Genomic DNA, 22986 nt, shown 5'->3' on the forward strand with positions numbered 1-22986 from the left:
TCCCCGCAAACGCCTGCCATTTCTCAGCACCGCCTTACCTGGCCGGCGTCGGGCTCCCAGCAGCTCCGCGGCGCGCAACCCCACCATCAGGACTCGCCGCCGTCTTCCCAGAAGCCCCCAGGCCAACTCTGCTGTTGTCAATAAAGTTGGTTCAAAATCCCCCCGTGGAGACGGATTACCCCCCCGTGCTTCTCGAGACGTTTCTAATCCCTAATGTTTCCGACAAAGCCCGGCTTTAGTTCCGCTTCGGATATTTTGTATCTTCACAGGTAATTGAGGCTCGACTTCGATTTCTCGGCCTGATGTTTGCCGGTGTTAATAAAGTTTGTTGCGAGCAGGAAGTGACGCACGAGGCGGCGGCGGCCGGGAGGAGCTGATCGCCTGGCTCGTGGGACAGGGCGCTGGCGTTGCTTCTGTGCCAGGTAAATGGATCATTGCGTGGCCCCAGATGCTTTGATTACACGTGGGGCTTTTTTTTTATATAAAACAAAACGCTGCTGCTGTAAGTCTGAGGTAGGAAAAGGAGTCAGACAGTTCGTGGTTCACGTACAGGAGCTGCTTGAGCCCTTTCAAATATGATCTGCATGCCCCCCTCCTTCAGCTTCTCTCCCCCTTTCTATGTGTAATTTGACCCTTTTCCCCCAAATAAACGTGGATCTCAGAACCATTACAGGAACGTGATTGCAAGGGTGGGAACTAATTGTTCACAAGTATTCGATGTGAATGAAGGAAAGGCAGAAAGAAGATGAGAAGGGCCTATTAAAAAGGACGGCATGAGGAATGATATCAAACTCAATGGAGTTTGGGTGTTGATAAATAGTAAAGGGAAGAAGTTACTGGTGGGAGTAATATATTGGGACCCTCTGTCAGCAGCTATGTCAGAGAACAAAATGCAATTCAAGAAATAATGTGGACTTGTATGAAAAGTATTGGAGTAATAAAGAGCTATTTTAATTTCTGACTGAATAAATCAAAATGGAAGAGTTAGCCTTGGGGAAATTATTGAAAACCAATTCTAAGGGACAGGTTTAATCTGCACTTTAGAAGGCTGGCACCGATCAGGATGGACACCGAGCTTTTTAAAGGCAAGTCCTATCAATCAGATTGACATACTTGACCATCTCCTCGAATAATTTAATGAGTGCAGTGCAATGCAAGGACTTAAGGTGTTGACAAATGTCACATGGAAGATGAATCCAAAGAGCAAGAGCCCTCTGTGGGTAATTTGGTAAATTGAATCTGAAATCGGCTGGGTGATAGGAGGCAAAGAGAAGATCTGTTAAAAGGAGCAAAATCTTGAGGGGCAGAAGTAAGAGAGATGATAAGAAATTCATCCCTGTGGCAAATGTCCTGGGTTTAAGGCATGACCATGAGTTTTAGAGGAGGATATTTTTCACCCAGAATATAGTTGCAGTCTGGAACATGCTGGCTCTTCAGGAGCAATACATAGTAGGCTCTGGATCAAGTTCTGATTAATGGCTGGCATGGTCATGTTGGACTGAAGACCCTGTTTCCGTTTTGTACAATTCTATGGTTAGCAAGTGGAGCAGAAAATGGCAGATGGAATTTAATCCCAAAAACTGGTGATACATTTTGAATGAACTATGGCTCTCTTGTGTGCAGTAAATGGTTGGATTCTAGCAAGTATTGAGGAACAGAGGAACTATGGTCTAAGAATTCTTGATGGCAGAAGTACACATGATGGAGCAAAATAAACAATCAGTGTTTAGAATTGAAACCCCTCATAATTTTGTTAACCTCTAATGCATCTCCTCTCATTCTTCTACACTCCAAAGAATAAAGTCCTAACCTTTTTAATCTTTCCCTGTAACTCAACTCCTGAAGACCTGGCAACATCCTAGTAAATCTTCTCTGCACTCTTTCAATCTTACTGATATCCTTCCTGTAGTTTGGTGACCAGAACTGCGCACAATACTCCCAAGTTTGGCCTCACCTATGTCTTGTACATCCTCACTTTAACATCCCAATTCTTGTACACAATACTTTGATTTATGAAGGCCAAGCTTTCTTTACAACCCCGTCTACCTGAGGTGCCACTTTCAGGGAATTATGTACAGATATCTGTATTCCCAGATTCTTTTATTCTTCCACACTCCTCCGTTCCCTTCCATTTACTGTGTATGTCCTCCCTTCTTCCTCCCTATGTTGAGATATCATACATTATGGGCAGGGTAGTATGCCAGTCATACTGCTTAATTTTGTGTAGGTGCACTAGATAAAGTTTATTAGGTGGTGATATAATTTTATCTGCTTTTTGTCTATTTTAATTTTTGATTCTATAGGGCTGCATGAAAAAGGGTGGAATTGGAATAACAATTAGAAGACAATGACTTCTTACAAACCAACTGTAATCCAGAGCTACCCAAAACTTGGAAACTCAGTCACACAGGACACACTATACTGGAAAAAATACAAGGTAGGATCACAAAAAAATGATCTTTGGTGTTGGTCAAAGAGCAGGCTTATTGCATGTGAACATAATATCTTTTTATTTGTAAGATTGTTAACTTCATGCATTTTTTGTTATTGAAAGGAGGAAGTCTGCCAGTTTTCAGTAATTATAATCAGAGCGCTTTTAACTACCATGTGAAGCACCAAGAAATATTAAATAATTGCCATTTTGCAAATTTTTAATTTTAGGCCTCGTTACTTAATGTAATCAATAGAATTCCATTGAATTCACTCTGCGAGTTTCTTTTCCTATAACCATATAACCATTTATGGAGCGGAAACAGGCCATGTTGGCCTTCCGAGTCCGCACCGTTTCACTGATTTTGTGCGCCCTCTTCAGGCATTGGTCCCGGTAGATCTTCATTCAGTAATGATGGGCGAATTCAATGCAGGTGGAATCTTATTGAAATTGAAAGCAAGATTGTTGTCCTGGCACCACACAACCAGATTCTTGATCTCCATCCTGCTCTCTGACTCATGGTCATTAACTTGGATCTCCGAAAATCTAATCGACTAAAACTTACCTTTATAAACATTAAGCAGTCTCAACGATTGCAGTTATGTATTTCTTCAATATTCCTTCACAAATACTGCAAGTGATTAATGCATCACAAGTACTCACGGAGTTTGCGATCCATTTCCTCACAATGACGGACTTCATTTACAAATTTGCGTTGAAATACGTTTACATCTGGATTTAAATCTCGAATACACTGGTATTTAGATCTAAGAGCTAGTCATAGGTACCGGGAGTCATTGTCCATATTATTAGAATTTCACAAATTCCATATTTTATACCTTGGAGCTTATTAGCAGTCATATTATTTGTGACTGGATGTAATGAAAATACCATTAATATCTTACCATCAATTTTTGTTTCAGAGTGCAGTTCAGATCAAAGAGTTTGGTGCTGTGACAAACATAGATATTTCTCCTGTTGCTCCCTACAACTATGCAGTAGCTGCCTCCACAAGGGTAAGTCCAGTGTGTGTTTTCTCCCTATCCCTCTGTCTCCTTTCCTCTAGCTCCCCACTTCCTTTCCTTCTCTTGTCCACTTCCCTATTCATTTCTGAGCACTGTCTCTTCTACCCTCTCACCTGTATCTACCTATATTACTTGTGCTCCTTCCCTTTCCCCTTCCTCTTTCCTTTACACCTCACACCTTTTTATTTAGACATCTGCCTGTTTTTGTTTGTACCTGACAAAGGGCCAGGCTGGAAACATGATTACCCTTTACTTCCTATGAATGCTATGTGACCTGCTGAGTGTCTCCAGTACATTTGTGTGTTGCACTTGACCCCAGCATCTGCTGACTTCCTTGTTAAACCTTATTCCTAATGGAACTGGTAATAATCCTGCGCATAATTTTTACACAACAATGATCTTGCATACATTTAAATACAGCAGGCCAGTAAAATGATCAAATATTTTTCAGAGTTTTACATCTAATGCTTTTGATGTATTTTGTTTATTTGATGAATTTGGTAATTTAGTTGATCTGCATTTGTGTATTTAGATTCATGTATATGGACAATATTCTCAAGAGCCCAGAAAAACATTCAGCCGATTTAATGACGTGGCCTACTGTGGCACATACAGAGGTGATGGAAAGCTGCTTGTTGCAGGCTGTGAGGATGGTGTTGTCCGTCTTTTTGATATTGAGGGGCGTACAGCACTCAGGCAATATAAAGGACATACAAAGTAAGTTTTCTACAAATAGTATTTGAGGAAACAGCAAATTGTGTGGCCAAGATCTGTTAAATGATTTTTTGTCAATTATTATTCCTACTAGTTTATTAAAGGATTATTGTGTGGAAAAATTCTCACTTATTGGAAGAAAATTAAAAAGCAATATTGCCTAGAGGAGAGATTGCACTTTTATGTAACTCCTGCAAACTGAAGAATTGTTTCTTCTCATCCCTTGTGGCAGTTTTCCTTCCCCTTTTTCTTTTTAATGATCAGCTTCATCTGGAAATTTTTTTGTAGAAAACCAACAAGAAGTGGCGTCGCTACCAGTTGTGTAAGAACCAGGGCCAAGGGATGGGTTGAAATGTTGAACAATTAAAGAAATATAGAAATTTAAATTCTGAGAAAACTAAAGCCAAAGGAGGTGATTTGGCCTTTCGTGTGTCTGCAGGCACCATGCCTGAGCAAATCAGAATTGACCTTTGTTGCTCTCATTTTTTACCCATTTCAAATATGAATCCAACACCTGAAATCTTTAATTATATAGTGGACTGATAATTTTGTAGTAATCTGCAACATGAGAAAGAGAATCTTGTCCATTCAGTGAGATTCCAATGGGTGAATCGTCAATGTTCCTTTGGGGGAAAAAAAGTGATTGAAATAAGCTGGTTGTATTTTAAAACCAGCTCTAGGCGCTCCTTTCTTTCCATTTATTGTTTTGAGTACTTATCACAAGCCAAAGTTTAAAAGACAGGTTAAAATAAGAATTTTATAACTCTTTGTTGATATTTATTTTATTTAGAAGAAATACAAGCTGAAGATTATGTTTTATGCTGAGAATGCAAAGCAGATGTGTTTATTTTTAAAATAATCAAAAGACTTAAAAGATCAATTGAGTGCAATTTTTTTTCTTTTGCAGAGCAGTCCAAGTTACTGGATTCACATCGGACAAATACCGTGTAATATCTGGATCAGATGATTACTCGGTCCGGCTTTGGGATGTTTCAAGCGCAAGAGAACTTTACAACTTTACAGAACATATTGATTATGTACGATGTGGTTGTACCAGCAAGTTGAATGCAGATCTCTTTGTTACAGGCATGTATTGTTACTGTTAACTAATTGGGTACTATACCAAGATGTCAATTCCTAAATGGTTAATATGTTGTAGCTTTTGGATATGTGGGCAAACCAGACTTGCTTTCAGTGATTGGCTGTTTGTAATTTAATTTAATTTGATAGTGATAATTTTGGTTGTAGACTTAATTTTGTAGGAATTTAAAAAATCACATTGTTGCAGACATAAGCAAGCACACAAATTAAGTAGCTGGTGCCGATTTGGTATTATGTTTTTATTGTATATTTTCCTTATTTATTTCCAGGTTCATATGATCACACTGTAAAGCTATTTGATGCTCGATTAGATAAAAGCGTGATGACTATGGATCATGGACAACCAGTAGAGAGTGTCTTGCTTTTTCCATCAGGTGGACTTCTCGTATCAGCAGGTCAATGTCTTTTTGTTGGAAATTATGTTCTACACAGTTGTGGTTTGTTATTAGCTGTATTGCCAAAATGAAAGAATCAATTAAAGCAGCTACTAAATTGGCCTTGGTACATGCCTTCTCTTTTGTGTTCTCATATTGGCAATTGATTAACTTAATATCCCAGATACGTTACAAGGTGATATGTCGCCTCCAGAGATCATAACATTGATACAGAAGCATGAGTACAAATCTTAGCATAGCTGGGAAATTTTGTTAAAATGTTTTTTTTTTAAAAAAAACCATGGGGAATAAAGAGCTAGTGACCCAGCCAAATACCATTGTTATTAAGAATTAAAATTTGAGGGAGCTTTGCCCTTCAGGGAAGGAAGTCTGCCATCCTCATTTGGACTAGTTAATATGTGACTCTAGGCAAATTGTATGGTTTGTTCTTAACTGCCACTTTTGATCATTGCAGCAAAGGTTACTTCTTTTCAATAGGATTGAAGGGTCTGTTTCTGTTCTGTCTAACTCTGTGAATGGAGAAAAATAGCCTGATTTGATTAATGCAGTTTATTCTAATTGAATGCTCTTGCCTTTGTAAAGGTGGTCGATTTGTCAAAGTCTGGGACATGTTAAAAGGAGGTCAGTTATTAGCTTCATTACGAAACCACCACAAGACAGTCACTTGTTTGTGTTTAAACAGTTCGGGGCAGAGGCTACTCTCAGGCTCCCTTGACAGGTAAGAAATTCAATTTCATACATATAATTGGAAGAATTTAGCAATTATGCGTTTTGTCTTTAAAATAAATATTTGGCTTTTGAGGATTAGAATTTTGCTATTTATTAAAAACAGTGGAGCATGACCATGACTTAATGAATCTGAGGTTTTGCAGAGGTAAATAGAAAATGACTGAGTAATTTTCTGGATATTGGTAATAGGAGAATATACTTTAAGATCTTCAAAAAATGTACTAGGTAGTGTCCAGCTATCTACCCTTGATATGCGGTGTAATTTTTGTCATGAAGTCCATACGGTCAATATTCTAGAAGGAATTATTGACCTAAAACATAACTATAATCAGTCACCTGAGTGTGCCAACAAGAGGCCTGTGGCACATAACTTGCCTGGTGACTTTTGAAACCTTGGCAGCATGTACAAGGAACAAGTCAGGAGTAAGTTGGAAGTTTGTATATTTACCTGAATGAGTGAAGATTTAGAAAGAACATGGTACCATTGACCAAATCTACTGCAGTTATTTGTGCTGTAGTACTTTGTGACAACCTCTTTAAAGCCTCTGCGCTGAGGACAAGGTCAGCAAGTGCATGGGTAAACCACCATTTTTGTGCTCCCTTCTAAGTTGGGTACACTTCTGATTTGGAAATATTTTGCCTTCATCATCGTTGGGTCTAAATCATTGAACTCTATTCAGCAACATTGTGATAATACTGTCACTCATTACTGCAGCTGTTTAGGAATCTGATTTACCAGCATGTTTTCAGGGGCAGTTGGGTGGGAATAGCAATAAATGCTTATTTTGGTAGTGAATCTAAGAGCTGTAAGTCGATTTGTAAAGTTATGAATAAATGAGAGAGCAGAGGATTATTTTCTCTTGTGCAGAGAGATATTAGTGTTCATTAGGCACTAGAAAAAATTGATGCCATAGTAGCTTTTATAGCAGAGCAGGATTTTAAGCAAGACTGGGAAAATCATTCTTTTGGCAACTATGAATAGTCGTGAGTGTCAGTATGGTGAACTGTGAAAAGTGTGCTGATTGGTTGCAGTACAGCCCGGTTTGGTAAATTGAGTGCCTGTGAATACACAAGCCAGCAAATAGAGCCAGGTCTATCATAGGCTCTGACCTCCCATCAATTTAAGACACCTTGCGAGGTGCTGTCTCAAAAGAAACAGCATCATGCTAGTCATTGCCTTTCCTCACTGATCCCTTCAGGAAAAAAGTAGAGAAACCTGAAATTTAGTACAACTAGGTTCAAGAACTGTTTCTTTCCAACAGCTATCAGATTCTTAAACCCAGAGTTACACTAATGGACTGCTCCGACACTACTTAAAAGGATTGTTTGCACCCTTACAAGACATTTTTTTTAACTTTCACTATGGTGGAAGTGAATATTTAATTTAATGTATGCTATTTTTCATGAAGAACCTATTCGCTGCAGCAAGCAAGAATTTTGTGATACATTGTGCAATGTTTACAATGATGAACTCATTACAGTAAAATCCCCATTATCTGGGATTGCTGGTGCCGAAATTGCGAACTTTACGATTGACTGAGGCTCACTCTTACAATGCCTAACAAGTACACCAGCATTAAGAATACACAATTTAAAAGACAAAAGACAGTGCAAAATGTAAAGAAATTTGAAAAAAAAAATCAGTATTATAGTCTTTAATTACGTAAAGTTCATTTTAATCAAGTAATTCCCTAACTTTAAATTTAAATTCGAACCCCGTCACACCTCAACAACGCCCAAGTTATCTCCATGCATCTTCCCAGCACTGACGAGCAGACTCCCCTCCACACAAGTGTCCCAGTCAGTCCCTTGGTGGAACCTGGCTCATGCAAGTGTCCTGGTCAGGCCCTAGGCGCGACCCAGCTCACCTCCCCGTAAGTGCCCTGGTCAAGCCCTCAGTGTATCTTTAAATTTGAACCCCAGTCACTGGCGTTGTAACTGTGTTGTACTACCCACTATGCTAACCATGCCACTTTCATAATTAATCCCAAGTCCCAAATTTACAGATAAAGCCTTACTAATATATTTAATAATTAATAAAGGCACAGCGATAGGGAGAGACTTGGGAGAGTCACCTCGGTGGCAGGCAGCATTGGCTGGCTCTTTATCCTTGGTGCATCCATTTTATTCAAACACAACTTTATTTAAATATTACTCAAACAGCTGCTGTGGGTGGGGCATGCCCATGCTGCTCCATGGTTGATTGTTTACTCCCTCGGGGTTGTGTGTTGCTTTGGAGAACATTTACTTGACAATTTTAAACTTCTATTTAAAACTTTATTTTTTCTTATTTACTTTCAAAAATATATTTATTTATTTCCTCAGTTTAAAAAAAATATTTTTGGCATTTGTTTGTGCTTCTATTTATGCCAGATAATGAGAATTTTACTGTATATCCAGGACTAAAGAATATCTTGCATTTTTGTATAAGCACTTGCAATGTCTTTGAACTTCCAGGCATGTCAAAATATACAGTACATCTACATACAAAGTAGTGCATACTTTGAATTATTCAGCGTCCATTCTGAGTTTGGCTATAATGGTAAGTGTAAGATTTTTTTGTGCTATGGCTCTTCAGGCATGTTCAGATTACTTAAACCTTAATTTATGGGAAACATTTAAATGTGGTCTGAGTTGTGAATGCCTAGCTGTACTAAACGTAGAACAGTACAGGAACAGGCCCCTTTAGCCCACTAAGTTTGTGGCGAACTAGATGCTCCTCCTGCGCTTTCAAGTGGCCTCCCGACAGCTGCATATGGGCATAATATGCGGCTTTACATCGGGGGATTTTGGCCACCTGAAAGTGCCTAAAGAAAGACTTCAGCGTTAAGTAGGATTTTACTTCTAATATTGTCTCAAATCAGAGGCACTTGATATGTTAATCTCCCTCAGGGAAGGGTCTGGTCCTTTAACATTAGGCTATGTCAGGCCTCCGCCTGGAGAGGCCGGCTATAAGAACTGTTCAAAAACTTCAAACTTACCTTTCAGACAGCAGCGCTAAAAGGCTGCTCCAGCGTCACATCATATCAAGAGACACCTCTTAGCGCCCTCTGGAGCCAATGGAGGTGGGGGCGACTGGTGCCATAGCACCACCCATCATAAATATGTGGCAGAGGAATGGCCGTCTTCCCTACTCACAATTCCCCATGCAGCTGGAACCAGAACAGTTCCAGCTGAATGGCGAATTGTGGGTAGGGAAGGCGGCCAATGCTCTGCTGCATTTTGAACCTCAGAGAGTAGCCCCGAAGGCCAAAGTGGCCCGTTGTGGATGTCACAGCCCACATTGGCTGCTCTCTGACGGCTCTGACAGCTCCCGCCCACCTCCCTGCCTTGAGGGGTTTATGGGGGAGAGGTGTGAGTGGGGAGATGGGTCGTGGGCTGATGGCATCATCAGCCCACCCCTAACCAGCTGCTTGCAGTGGCTGTACATTCAGGTTAGGTGATGGTGTGCAGTGCTCTGCTGATTGTCCTTCCCCAAAAAGGGTTGGAATTGGTGCCTCGGAGTCGGCCACAGCGCATTCATAAAGGTACATCTTTAGGCGTAAGGGTGAAGAGCCTTGCCTTTACTGTTGGGTGTTTTCCCCGCTTGAAAATACCTATTGACAAGGTGTGGTGTCCTAACCAGAATGTCCTGTTTATAGGAATACCATGGCATTCAGTTCAAAGAGATATTTCCAAGATCAAAATTTCCCATGCCCGCTATAAGTTGAGCGTATTCTTTCATTGCTGTTATTACATTCTCATGCTCAATATAAATTGCGTCTTTCCCACAACCTCTCTACATTGTGCGTGTTCTTTCATTGCCACCATTTCATTCTCATGCTCGCTATAACATTTCCACGCTTGCTATAAATTGCCGGTGCAGCTTTCCCAAGACCGCTATAAATTGTGCACGCTCTTTCAATGCTGCTATTATATTCCCATGCCCACTATAAATTGCCGGTTTGATTTTCCCATGCCCGCTATTAATTGTGTGCATTCCTTCAACATGTAAAAATATTTTCGTATAGCATGCACATGCATTTAACACATGTGGAGGGGGTGTCTGGTTTGTAAAATACGCATATAACGTGCACATTATAGGCATTTAAAAATACATTAAGCCTCTCCTAATTTCATATACTTCTATCAGACCATTCATTTAGCCTTCAAAACTCCAGAAAAATCAATCTAGATTTGTCCAACCTCGTCTTTCAGCTAATGCTCTTCAATCCAGACAATATCCTGGTGAACCTGTATTCTCTCCATCCACATCCTCCCTACAATATGGCATCCAGAACTGTATGTAATACTTCACATGTCCTTGTCATTGTTTACATACAGCTGTGACATGACTTGCCAACTTTTATACTCCATGCCACAACCAGTGAATTGAGGCATGCCATACCACTTGCATTTACCACTTTCAGGGAGCTATACCATGTATCCCATGATCCCTTGGTACACTGATGTTCCTAATGGTCCTGCCCTTAACTGTTAACTCTCCTTTTGCATTTGGCTTCCCAAAATGCATTACCTTGCACTTGTCTGGATTAAACTTTATCTGATATTTCTCAGCCAAGTTTTCCAACTGATTTGTATCCTTTTGAGTCCTTTGACAACCTTCCTTGATAAGTACAACTGCAGCAATTGTTTATGCTCATCTGCAAACACAAACCACCTACATTTTCATCTAAATCATTAATATGTATTGCAAACAGCACAGTTCTCAGCCTTGGTCCTTGTGGAATATGAAAATGCTAGAAGAACTCAGCAGGCCACGCAGCATCCATAGGAGGAAAAGAGCTATAACCAAACTTTCGGGCCTGAGCCCATCTTCAAGCAGGCTTTTTGCTCATACCTTGGAAGGGCTCAGGTCTGAAAGTTTGGTTATATCTCTTTACCTTTTATGGATGCTGCATGACCTGCAGAGTTCCTCCAGCTTTTTGTGTTTTCACTATAATCACAGGGTCTGCAGAATTTTGTGTTTCACTCCTTGTTAAACACCACTGTTTCACTGATCTACAGTTAGAAAAACACCCCTCTGTGTTCTATGACTAAGCCATTTTTACATGTAACTCATCAGGGATCCCATGTGACTTAAGCTTCTGTACCAGTCTTGGAAGAACATAGTCAACTGTTTTACTAAACTTTGTGCAAACAACATCCATTGCCCTACACTCACCAATTATCAGTTGATCTTCCTTTTCATTGTAATCGTACACTCTGCAAATTGCTCTTGATGTTGCTGTATGGGTTATGAGAGATGATCTATTGATCTGTTTGCAAAAGAACCCGTACTAGGTATTTTGTACTAGGTATTGTACTGTGACAAATAAATAATCTTCAATATAAATTGTCTAATTAAAGTCAATCCTGTCTTCAAGAAGCTTCTTCAGAAAAAGCTGATCATATTTGTTTCATCAGCATGGCTGAGGTTGATTTAATTGATTCTGTATTTAACTGTCTTTCCTTCCATGCACCAATATTTTAAAGTAGTATTGTTGCTTGGTAATTTAGAGTAAAAAATGAAGAAATTTTTTTGACCATTTCTTCAAAGGTTTTTTTTCTGTGTAGTAAGAAGCTTGTTTTTTTTAATTTTAGCCTGAAGATAAAGCCATTATTGTCGGAATGACTAATAGTGTCTTGAATATCCGACACCGGAAAGAGAATGCAAAGAATCATGTGGTTGACGGGGTTGAAAAAAAGGGCAAAAGACCATCTTATAGATATTTCATTAAAGGAAAAGATTATTTGCCAAAGAAGGTGACACTTTTATAATTGTATTCAATTTAACTCGATAGTTGTTTTTAGTTAAGGAAATCTCAGTGCATTACAACTTCTGAAATTCAATGAATACATTACCGAATATTGTGATTGGTCAAGTTGACTAATGGGAAACAAGCCCTGTTGAAAGTACTGAAAATGTTAACTAAACCTCTACAGTAATATAACAATGGTTATAGAATAGTCTAAAGTATTTGTTGAACATTTCTCCCAATGAATATCCATTCAGACATTGATTGTCATAAATTGCCATCATAACCTCATATTTCCTCATATCCGAAAAGCTTGGGACTGGATGGTCATTGGGTTTTTTTGTTAATGAAACAAAATCGAAAAAATCCAAAAGCAGCACAGTAGCATCTGCCATCGCCGGCCCTCGACACCTCCCCACCGCCAATCCCTGACACTTCCTCCCCACTGCTGGTCCTGACTACGGTCCCTGCTGCTGCCCGGGAGGCCCCCCTTCTTGATGACGCCGGGACAAATGATTCTTCCAACTGCTTGTGGCTGGGAGGCAGCAGCATACAGTTTGTAAACCAAGTACAGCGGAGAATAAAGAAGAAATGGAAAGAGAGAGGGGAGGGAGTTACCTGAAACGAGGATAATTTCTCCTCGTGCACTGCCTAATCCACGGACTTCCTCTAGTCGCAGACTGATGGCTCGAGATTCCAGCCTGCTTCTCTGAGCCAACATCCAGCCATTCAGCATCGGTCTTCCTGGCTGGGTTTGAGCTCTGTTGTTACAAAACTGGCGCCAACAGAGGGTAAGAGCCCCACGTGGACAAGTTGGGTGATAAATAGTTTTCAACTTGTGATGTCATGTTGATGCTGCAAAAAAGTTCGGTTCATGGAACATTTCGGATAAGGGGAAACTTGTATTACGTGGTGCCTTACTTCAGGTTAACAACCGATCAAATTCCAGTTATTATAATATTAGAGGGTTAATAATTCTTTTAATTATTTTTTTTTAACTTCAAGATTCAGCACAGTAACAAAGCCCTTCTGGCGCATGAGCCCACACCCCCAAATACACCTGCGACCAACAAACTACTGCTAGCCCCCTATGTCTTTGGAGGAACCCAGTGCAGTAATGGGGAGGCCAACAGTCGCAGGTTCTGACCCAGGTGCTAACCACTGCACCAATCACTGTGCTAACTGTGCCACTCCAAGTTCAAATAAATGCAAAGATATCTTCGATATTGTTCTGAGTCTGTGAAAGTGAATGAGTTGTGGACAAGGTTTTGGAGATATGATTTACAATTTTGTATTTCCAGTGTTTAATATTTAAAAAATAAATTTGTAAATAACTTAAAAATATAAACCTGTATTTTGAAGAATGATTGTATTCCAAGGATTAACTATTATCCTGCAATAAATTTACTTTTATATTTTTCCTCCATTCAAGGGTGATTTTTGGGTCAGTAAGCCAGTGCAGCAGCATCTTAAGAAATATGACAAACTATTGAAAAGTTTCCAGGTGTCGCTTGCATTAGATGCTGTATTGGAGGTAAAAACTTACTTTGATTCTTCAATGCATGTGGAGAAACTTGTCCTTGAACTGATTGTGCCAAATATTGTCATATTGACATCTTGTACTATTCTGAATAGATTGTTATTTTGCAGTCACAGGTCAGGGTAAAGACACCAGAGGTTACCATTAGTGTTATGAAAGAACTTAACCGCAGAGGGACACTTCAAAATGCACTGGCAGGACGAGATGAGAAACAACTTATTACTATACTTAACTTTCTTAACAGGTACTGAAATTTTAAATCATTGAAAGGGATGACATAGAGTTATTACGAGCATTTGCTGCAGTTTACTGAATTTTCCTGGCTGTCCTTTGTTGTTCAGCTATTGCTGTAGGAAAAAGTCTACTAAATAGACACTCTACTTGGACTTGAAAACAGATGATGTCCTGGATATCCCCTCTGCTTTTTTCACAATGGACCTTGGTCTTCCTGAGATTCCCCAGCAATATGCCAGGAAATTGGCTTTCTGTCCTACACCAGGTCCTACCTAGTGTATGATCAGAGAATCTGTCATGAATTTCACATTTGAGGACTGTACAATAAGGAAGATGTGTCACTTTTTATAATTTTACTTTAATTTGCTGTAATAAGGTTTATTTAAAATTTGTAAGCTTTATCTCGACGTTAATATTTTATAGATATCTCTGAAAATAACACATTTAAAATTGTGAAATTGTTTCACAAATTTGATATGGCAAACCTAAAATGCTCTCCTTGTCTTCTGTTAGAGCCTGCCAAAGGCATTCAGAGGTCTTGGAACCGTGCGACCTGTTGCTTGGCTCTTGCCATCCAACTTTTGGGTAACAGTGATCGTGATATCTGTCCTCTGACGGATGATGGTGATTCCTGAAGATGGGCCAGACATTTTCAAATTAAGTTAATTAATATTTGTCAAGCTGACCTCTGCTTTTTGGTAAATTAAATAATGTTAATAACAAATTGAAGCAGACAAAGTACACACTAATAGTAGAAGCTTTAGAAGGAGTGTTTGAAATTCACATTCAAGAAGCTGCTTTAAAAACAAAAATTCTATATCCAACACATTTAAAACTTACTGCATTAATGCAGTTGGGTGATATTGAATATAAGGTTTTCTTTACATCATTGATGCATGTAATTTTAGTAATTCATCTGAAAATGAATTAATCATGAAAATAAGCACCTGATAGTTAAAAAAAAAGCTGAAATTACTGCAATTGTTTTTTTTTTTGATGCATGCTGATTAGTTTTGTAGCAAGTTATAATGATAAAGTCTTAACCGTGCCAGAGGCATTGTGAGTTAAATTAGAAAAAAAATTGGACGTACTCACCAAATCGAAGGTTTCTGCACCGAAAGACACCATTTAACCTGTCAACAGACATCTTATAGAGTAGTCCAATCAGTTCATTGCCTCTTACCTATTGTCTTGCAGGTTGTTTTCCTTCAACATCTCTTCCCTTTTGTAGACGTTGCTCTCTTCTCTTTCCATCATCCTTCATAGCATTGTTCCATATCATAAAAACTGTACTTTAAATAATACTTGCTTCCACTTGAACCGTGAACTGAAAGGAAAAATTTTCCTCCATCTTTTCTTAAACTGTTGCGGTAATTTATTCACTCCCAAGATGTAATTGTAGGCAAGGTTGGAATTTATTGCCCATTCCCAAGGATTATTAGTTCCTTGAGGAATAAAGCATAGGTCAGACTGAGTAACAGTGGCAAATTTCCTTCCTGGAATATCAGTGTCATAGAAGCCTAACTGGTTTGCCAATTTGTTAGTTTTGTTAATGCTGTGTTACTGATTTTTTTTTCCCCCAGCTTTGGTCATTTAAATTCAGCAAGCGAGATTTGAACTTTTCTGGATTGGTGATCATGAGGCAATTATGACCACAGTGCTACTGTAGTTTGAGGGGCACTGGGCGCATTGTATTGTGAGGGACTCTCTGTCTGCCTTTCAGTGGACAAAAGTTAAAGAATTTCATGCATGTTGCATTCTAAATGTTGTATTACATGTCAGTAATGGAACCTTTTGCATTTACCTGTACTCTGATCAAACATCTTGCCATTATCCTTTGTTCTTCATTTAAATATTGTAAAGAAAATCCTTATCCCTGCATCCGCTTGGATCTTTGATCCTTCCTAAGGTAAAAATTGTGGCCCAGTCAGTTTTATAAAGGTTGTCTGTAAATTCTCTGCTTTTGTGCTATTTCTGAAGCTCAGAGTCCCATCTATTACTAATCATACTCTCAACTGATCCTGTCACTCTATAAGATTATGAATATATAAGATTTATGAGTATATTCTCTCTTCATACTTGTTAGAGGAAGTATGGTAGTTCATAAGCTCATTAGTGGAGGCAGAAATCCTCTTATTTACTGCCTTTGCCACCATCTAATTAGTTTTGTACATATGTAAACGGTCTCAGCGTAGAAGGCCAACAGCCAAACATCTCCAAACAAAATATTCAGATAGATAAATCCCCGGTACCAAACACAATACACCCCAGGTTACTACAGTGAGGGAAGAGATTGCTGAGACATTAGCGATGTTCTTTGCGTTCTTCTTGGCCACAGAAAGGCACTGAAGGATTGGAGAATGACAAATGTAGTTCCCTTATTTAAGAAAAGGGGGAGAACCCTGAGAATTATAGAACAGTGAGTCTTCTGTCAGTGGTGGGCATTGGAGAGACTAGGGATAGGACTTATGAGCATTTAGACAAGCATAGTCTTGGAGATCGTCTGCATGGCTTTGTGAGGGGCAGGTGGTACCACATGAGCCTAATTGAGTTTTTAATGGAGTTGACAAAAGAAATTGAAGGTAGGGTGGTGGATGTGGTGTATATGGATTTTAGTAAGTCATTTGATCAAGTTCTCCAGTGGTAGGCTCATTCAAAAAGTCATAAGATGAGGAATCCATGGAGCTTTGGCAGATTGGATTTGGAATTGGCTTGCCTGCAGAAGGCAGAAGGTGATAGCAGATGGAACTCATTCAGTGAAAAGTGGTATTCTGTGGAGATCTGTTCTGAGCCCCCTGCTCTTTGTGATTTTGTTTTTTGTAAATAATTCAGATGAAGAAATCAAAAGGATGCGCAGATGGGTGAAGAGGCAGATGGAGTTCAGTCCAGATAAGTGTGAAGTGATGCCCTTTAGAAGGTTGAAGGTGGAGTAAGTGACAGGATTCTTGACAGTGTGCAGGAAATTAGAGATCTTGGAATCCAGATCCATAGATCCCTCGAGATTGTCATGCAATCTTGACAATAGAATCAAACTAACTTATCTCTATTGACTTACTTAATCCCCTTCTAATTCTAAGCACATGTGTATGTAATGTGTGTGTAAGTTCAGAAAAAGTTATTTGGTTCACAATCCAATCTTCTCATTCCTCCAAGTTCACTGGTTGGAGGTAACTCTTATACTGTGCACAGAATTTAACATTTATAAAGTTCACCAGGCTTTGGTGCTTGAAAGGTAAATGGTTACCGCTCAGGAAGGTTTTTGTTGGTTTTCAGAGAGAGATTTGTTGTTCCAGGACATCCACAACTGATGTACTTCAATCAGCCACTTCAGTGTCTTGCTGACGAAACTTGCCCCTTCAGGGTACTCCAGATGACAACCTTTCTTTCAGGTCACCACAGAGTTCATTTTTGTTTCGCTTATTCCAAGTGAAACATTAGATAGCCAGTCCTCCCTCCTTAGATGAACCACAAGGTTTTGGCCAGGCCATCTTCCAAAATGGCTTGCCAGCATATCCTGTTAGAGTCCCAGTCTACAAGTGATCTCCCCCCCCACCCCCCGAGAAAGCCTGTTTGACTCTCTGCTTGCAAAACCAAATGACCCTCCTAGATCAACAAGTTCTCTTCCAGACAATCTGCGGCTCCAGCAATATCTTTCATCTGTTGCCTTTTGTAAACAACAATCCATTAGTGAAGTCTCTTGAACACCCTTCAAAGCTCTTGCAAAAGCTGTGAGGCCCCGATATGTCTAGCATTGGGCAGAGCTCCAGTATTTCAAATAAGATGTTTTAAAGTGTTTGTATGTGACCTACTCTAACAAACCATTCTCAATTTATCTCCTAAAAACATATCTATATACTCTGTCACACTATAGAAAACACTATCTGCCTTGATCTAAAATCCTGTATTCCAGAAAGAAAGGGATATGCCAAGCATCATGATGACATCAACATTGGGTATATCTGGCATCATGGTCATAACATTTGCTTATCAATTTCTGTGGAGATTTTACATTGTTTAATGGCATGTCTTATATTTTTAGGAATGTTGTTGATCCGAGGTTCACTCCTGATTTAGTAAATGTTGCAGAGATGATTGTTGGTAAGTTTTATTTTTATTCATGTGTCCTTGATATTTTAATATTTAACTTCTAATTTCAGTTTGACAACTGAAAACATCATGTTAAATTCTGTTTGGGTTGTAATTGCAAGCTCTGCTTTCACTACCTTTGATTTGTATGCTCTTTGCCCAATATCAGCTGAAGTTTCCTATAAAATGGAGTCCTCTGGCTCCACTGATGATGCCTGACCTGCTGAGTTTCTGCAGCAGAAACATGAGAAATGCAGTTGTTGGAATCGCGTATCAACAATTCAAAGCCAGAGGGATTCATCAGGACAGGCAGCATCCATGGAGGGACCCTTGTTTATTCTGTGTTTAAATAAATTAGTTTATATCATGTCCAGAGAAAGACAGCTTCTCTGAAGCTTCTCTGAAGTAGAAGGCTTTTCTCTCCTGACCAGTGATCAGCCATGATCTGTAAAATGGCGGTGCTGGCTCGACGGGCCGAAGGACCTACTCCAGCTCCTATTGTCTATTGACCTAAATGCTTGTTAACTCCAGTTGCTGGACAGGAATTCTTAATAAACTAAATGGTTCTTTTGGGTACATTGATCACATTCTCTCAGTAACTTTGCTATATTGTGTCCAATTATTCATAGCAATCTGTCAGAGTTTCAAAAGTTTTTCTCCCCACTTTGTGGGTTTTGCTTTATCTCATCGGCTTGTTCTGAAACTTGAAAAACTTGGGAGCCTTTCTTGAATATCTTGGTCTGTACTTGTTACCTTCCCTTTTTCCTCATCATTAACTGTCATAAGAGTTTAAGGAACTGGATTAGGACAATCAGCCTGTTAATCTTGCCCCACCATTCAATAAAGTAAAGGCTGATCCATTTCTTGGTCTCAGCATCACATTTTCACTCATTCCCCTTGAATGCCTCCTAGTTCAAATATCTGTCAGTCTTTGTCCTGAATGTACTTGCTTGCACAGCTCTTTGGAGTAGTTTACTTAATGGATAAAGAGAATGCTTTATCTTTTTCCCTGGAAAGATCATTCCAGAACCAAGGGCATAATTTAAGATGAGAGGAGTAAGATTTAAAAGGGACCTAAGTTGCAACAATTTTTGCAGAGGATGGTTGGTGTATGGAGTCAACCACCAGAGGAAATGGTAGAATCAGGTGCAATGACGTTGTTTAAAAGACATTGAGACGGGTATAGGGATGGGATAGATTTGAGAGGATATGGGTCTAATACTGACAACTGGGTCTAGTTGGATGAATTGGGCTGCAGGGCCTGTTCTGTGCTTTATGACTCTAGAGAATTGAAAATGCTTGCAAGTCTGAAAGAAGAATTTCCTCCGTCTATCCCTTGTAAATGGATGTCCCATTATTCTGAATCTAGTTCCCCCAGTTCTAGATACCTTCCATGAGAAGAAACATTCTTTCAGCCTCCGGCCTGTCAGTCTTGTTTTGAATCTTGTATTTCGTTACGATTACTCTAATTTTTACATACGGCAATGAGTTTAGTCTGCACTTTTCTTCATCTGTCAATCCCTTCATCTCAGCACTGAACTGAGTGAACCTTTTTTGCACTGCCCACAAATATATACTTGAATATGGGGACGATAGCTGCCCAGTCCTCTAAGTTGAATCTTACCTGTATTCTGAAAAGTTGCATCATCAAAATGACATTTTTGTCCATACTTCTTGCAAAAGAAATCTGTATTCCACTGGCTTTCCTGCTTACTTTCTTGCAACTTGTGTTTCCTGTGCAAGGAACACTGGTATTCTTTATACCACAGAATGTTAATGGGTACACTGGTGTTTTCAGGTACCATGAAGTTACACTGCACCTGGGGAAGTGAAGCCTTTTATTTTTGGCAGGCCCTGACCAATCTGACACATGGCTGTGGATTTGGACGTTGAAATGCAAACCAGACTACTGCTCTGCACCCTCCTCTGCTTCTGTCTATTATTTTCTGGGCCTTCTGATGGAACTCTTTCAGTATTGTGGCAGAAGTCAACTTTAAACACCAGTGTATTTTCAGCTTCAATGATTTCACTCCTGTGCACATTGCACCCAATGACCTACAAGTGCTGAAAATATATTCACATAATTTATGAGTTGTTTTCCATTTCCAAATTTACACCCACAAAGTGATTCACCACAAAGCAAAACACCTAAAGTCTTTGAAGAAATGGTGGTTGTGTAGTGGGTGCGGGGTGCTAATGGCTCACAGGTTTAACCTGCTAGTCCTGTGGACCAGCAGCTATTCACTAACGAGCTCATTAACAGGCAGGGAATAAAAGGTCTGTGTATGTCTGCAATAAACGAGTCTTGAGTTGACTACCTTTGTGTGTGTTTGCCTTTATTTTGTAGCATCTACCGTAGTAGCCACTACAATTGAGTCATTTCCAATTATGTATCATGAAAGACCTGGGAGCAGCATGTGGATGATTTGCTATTTGAAAATAGAGAAAAAATATAACTAAGTTCATTGTGCAACATAAAAAAAAAGTATTTTAAAATTTAAAATTGTTTGAAAGTATTTTACCATGTAAAAGATGGATGAAAGAACTTATTTAATTTTCTTTTGTAAAATTTAGTAATTTAATATTTATTGTCACTTTAGATATTTACAGTTCTGTGATTGGTGAATCATCGTTGGTCGACAAACAGTTCATTAAACTGCAAGAACTGATAGAAAGAGAGATTGATTACCAGGAAGAATTGCTTGGAGTGCTTGGAATGATGGACACACTTTTTGCTACCATGGCAACTAAAAAGGAAGCATTTGTACCTGGAAATCAGAATTGTACCTTAATTGCTGGAACTGAACAAGATAAAACAATGGCAGTTGTTTAGACCCATCCTTCTTCACTGTCACAATTGGGCACATTAGCACAAATTTATCCTTTCACAAACTCTGCAGATTGTAAAATGCTTGGGTTTACTTGGATATTTTCCATTGTGCAATAGCCAAAAGCAGTTATTTTTACTTTTAATGAGTTTCACATGATCGGTTGGTGCAGAGAAAATATAGATCAGTGAAGTCCTGAGTTTAATAGAGAATAAATATTTTTATACATGCTCTGAAGGAACAACAGACCTACCAAATGTGAGGTTTGAATTCAAATTCTCAGATGCTTAATGGTGGGCAAAAAGCAGTTGGGTTCTGCAGAAATGATTATCTTGATCAGAAGCCTGTATCATGGAGTAACAAATCTGCAGCATTTGCATTGCGGCACTCTTGCTGGGCTTACCTCTGGACTAAAAAGCCCAATTCAAAAATTTTCTTGAAGTAAGTTCAGTATAAGTATTAAAAAAAAAATTCCCCTCCAAAAAAAAAACTTTCTAAAAGTTGCTAAGATGGTCCTTACTTATCAGGTGAGAAAGACTTGGTGTCATTTGCTCATTGTTTAACAAATAATTTTGAAGTGAACTTTACAAATTCACGGATCTCCTGAAATTTGGATGTTTGTGGATCAATATCTGAACCAGGGAGTTAAAATGTTTAGATTTCAAGAATTTTGAGAAGAGTCCTGGAAAAGCCAATCTGAGTGAAGTGATGAGTAAACTGCAATTGTTTTTACCTTCCCTCGTAAGGAAAGAGAAAAATGCAATCAGAATTTTCTCTCCTCATTACCATCCATTATTAACTTTACAACATGTTATGTTTTGCTGAGAAGATCTCCTTTAATCTTCCTTGTGGTCGAAATGTTATCTCCCAGGATTACCTTTAAAGAAAAGTCTCAAAGTGGAAGTGATGTATTATTCATTATCATATACATTTGAGAAGAATGAGCCGGTGAAGTCATTTATTTGTTAGTCACCTTCAAGGAATTTTATCTTGATGGTTATGTCCCATGTTCCTTGAATATTGCTATTAAAGAACCCATTCCTTGAAAATGTTCTGCACAATAAAGGCAATTAGAGTTGAAAATATTAAATAGGAATGTCTGATGGCAGTGATTGGGAAGATGTTAATTCAGCATTAAGTAATTATAGCTTATTTTTGAGTATCACAGAACTGTTGTAGAATTTGTTCAGATGGTCATTCCCAATCTTTGTTGTGCCAGGAGCTACCCACTATACTGTAGGTATAACTTGCAATACTGGAAGTACTGGTTCTTAACAACATGCCCATAGCTATTCATGTAGTACATGTTATTATTCCTATTCCTGAATTCATTACTTAAGTGGAATGCTGGGGTAATTAATTATCAATAGTTGATTTGAAGGTGGTAATTTCAGTGAGTAATAATCCTTCCCCTGCCTTCTCCCAATAACCTTTGATGTTCTGACTTCAGATACCTATCAATCTCTACCTTAAATATTCCTTACGATCTGGCATCTAGAGCTGCCCGTGACAGCAAATTCCAGAGGTTTGCCAGTCTCTGGCTATATAAATTTTCGGTCTCTCTGTTTTAATCTTAAGTTATTCCCTCTTGACCTTGACTCCTCTACCATGGGGAACATCTACTGTCCAGGCCTTTCAACATTCAAAATGCTTCTTTGAGGACATCCCCCATTCTTCTGAACTTCAAGGAGTACAGTCCAGGAGCCATCTAATATGTATTAATTCCTTATTTGCTAATTCCTTCATTCCAGGAATAATTTTTGTAAATCTTCTTTGTACCCTCTCCAATGCCAGCACACCCTTTCTTACATGAGCACAAAACTAGCTTGTGCTCCAGTTGAGGCCTCACCATTGCCTTGTCAGTCTCAACATCTTCTATGGCTCTTGTATCCTATTCCTCTAGAAATGAATGACATAAATGATGGGAGAGTTAAAATATTAGAAGAATGAATTTCTGAGCTGAGTGGTAGGTTCAATTTAAAGTGTATCTGCTATGCACTCAATTTGTCTTCCATCATTATGAAGTATAAAGTATGCATTTAAATGCAGCTACAGAGAAATGTCAGACTTTGAAATTAAATTAATTGAAATAAATACCTGAAAGTATAACCTACAAGATGGTTGCAACTTTTTAAAAACTGCACATTTGGACCTGATCCTAATTT

At 38.9% G+C, this 22986-nt stretch overlaps 2 protein-coding genes across 2 annotated transcripts in view; one reads left to right on the forward strand and one right to left on the reverse strand.

The window, feature by feature from the left end:
• ankra2 (ankyrin repeat, family A (RFXANK-like), 2) overlaps positions 1-322 on the reverse strand; it is a 29749-nt gene extending 29427 nt beyond the window's left edge. Inside the window, exon 1 of the mRNA XM_069937143.1 lies at positions 39-322. The gene's annotated coding sequence lies outside the window, so the exon portion shown is untranslated. The remainder of the gene's footprint in view (positions 1-38) is intronic.
• Positions 319-22937, forward strand: utp15 (UTP15 small subunit processome component). The gene is made up of 13 exons (XM_069937133.1): positions 319-422; positions 2304-2437; positions 3355-3447; positions 3989-4173; positions 5078-5256; positions 5541-5666; positions 6249-6384; positions 8853-8937; positions 11979-12140; positions 13566-13667; positions 13784-13917; positions 17947-18005; positions 20594-22937. The coding sequence occupies exons 2-13, from the start codon at positions 2348-2350 to the stop codon at positions 20824-20826; spliced, it is 1584 nt and encodes a 527-aa protein (XP_069793234.1). The 5' UTR covers positions 319-422; positions 2304-2347; the 3' UTR covers positions 20827-22937.
• Positions 22938-22986: the final 49 nt, after the last annotated feature.

Source organism: Narcine bancroftii, chromosome 1 (assembly GCF_036971445.1).
Source record: "Narcine bancroftii isolate sNarBan1 chromosome 1, sNarBan1.hap1, whole genome shotgun sequence".
Lineage (NCBI taxonomy): Eukaryota > Metazoa > Chordata > Chondrichthyes > Torpediniformes > Narcinidae > Narcine > Narcine bancroftii.

Excerpts from the sequence above, each read along its gene's own strand:
- utp15 (XM_069937133.1), top strand. The coding sequence starts at position 2,348 with ATGACTTCTTACAAACCAACTGTAATCCAGAGCTACCCAAAACTTGGA. Across the intron at positions 2,438-3,354 it reads TATACTGGAAAAAATACAAG|AGTGCAGTTCAGATCAAAGA; the intron begins GTAGGATCACAA and ends TTTTTGTTTCAG. Across the intron at positions 13,918-17,946 it reads ATACTTAACTTTCTTAACAG|GAATGTTGTTGATCCGAGGT; the intron begins GTACTGAAATTT and ends TTATATTTTTAG.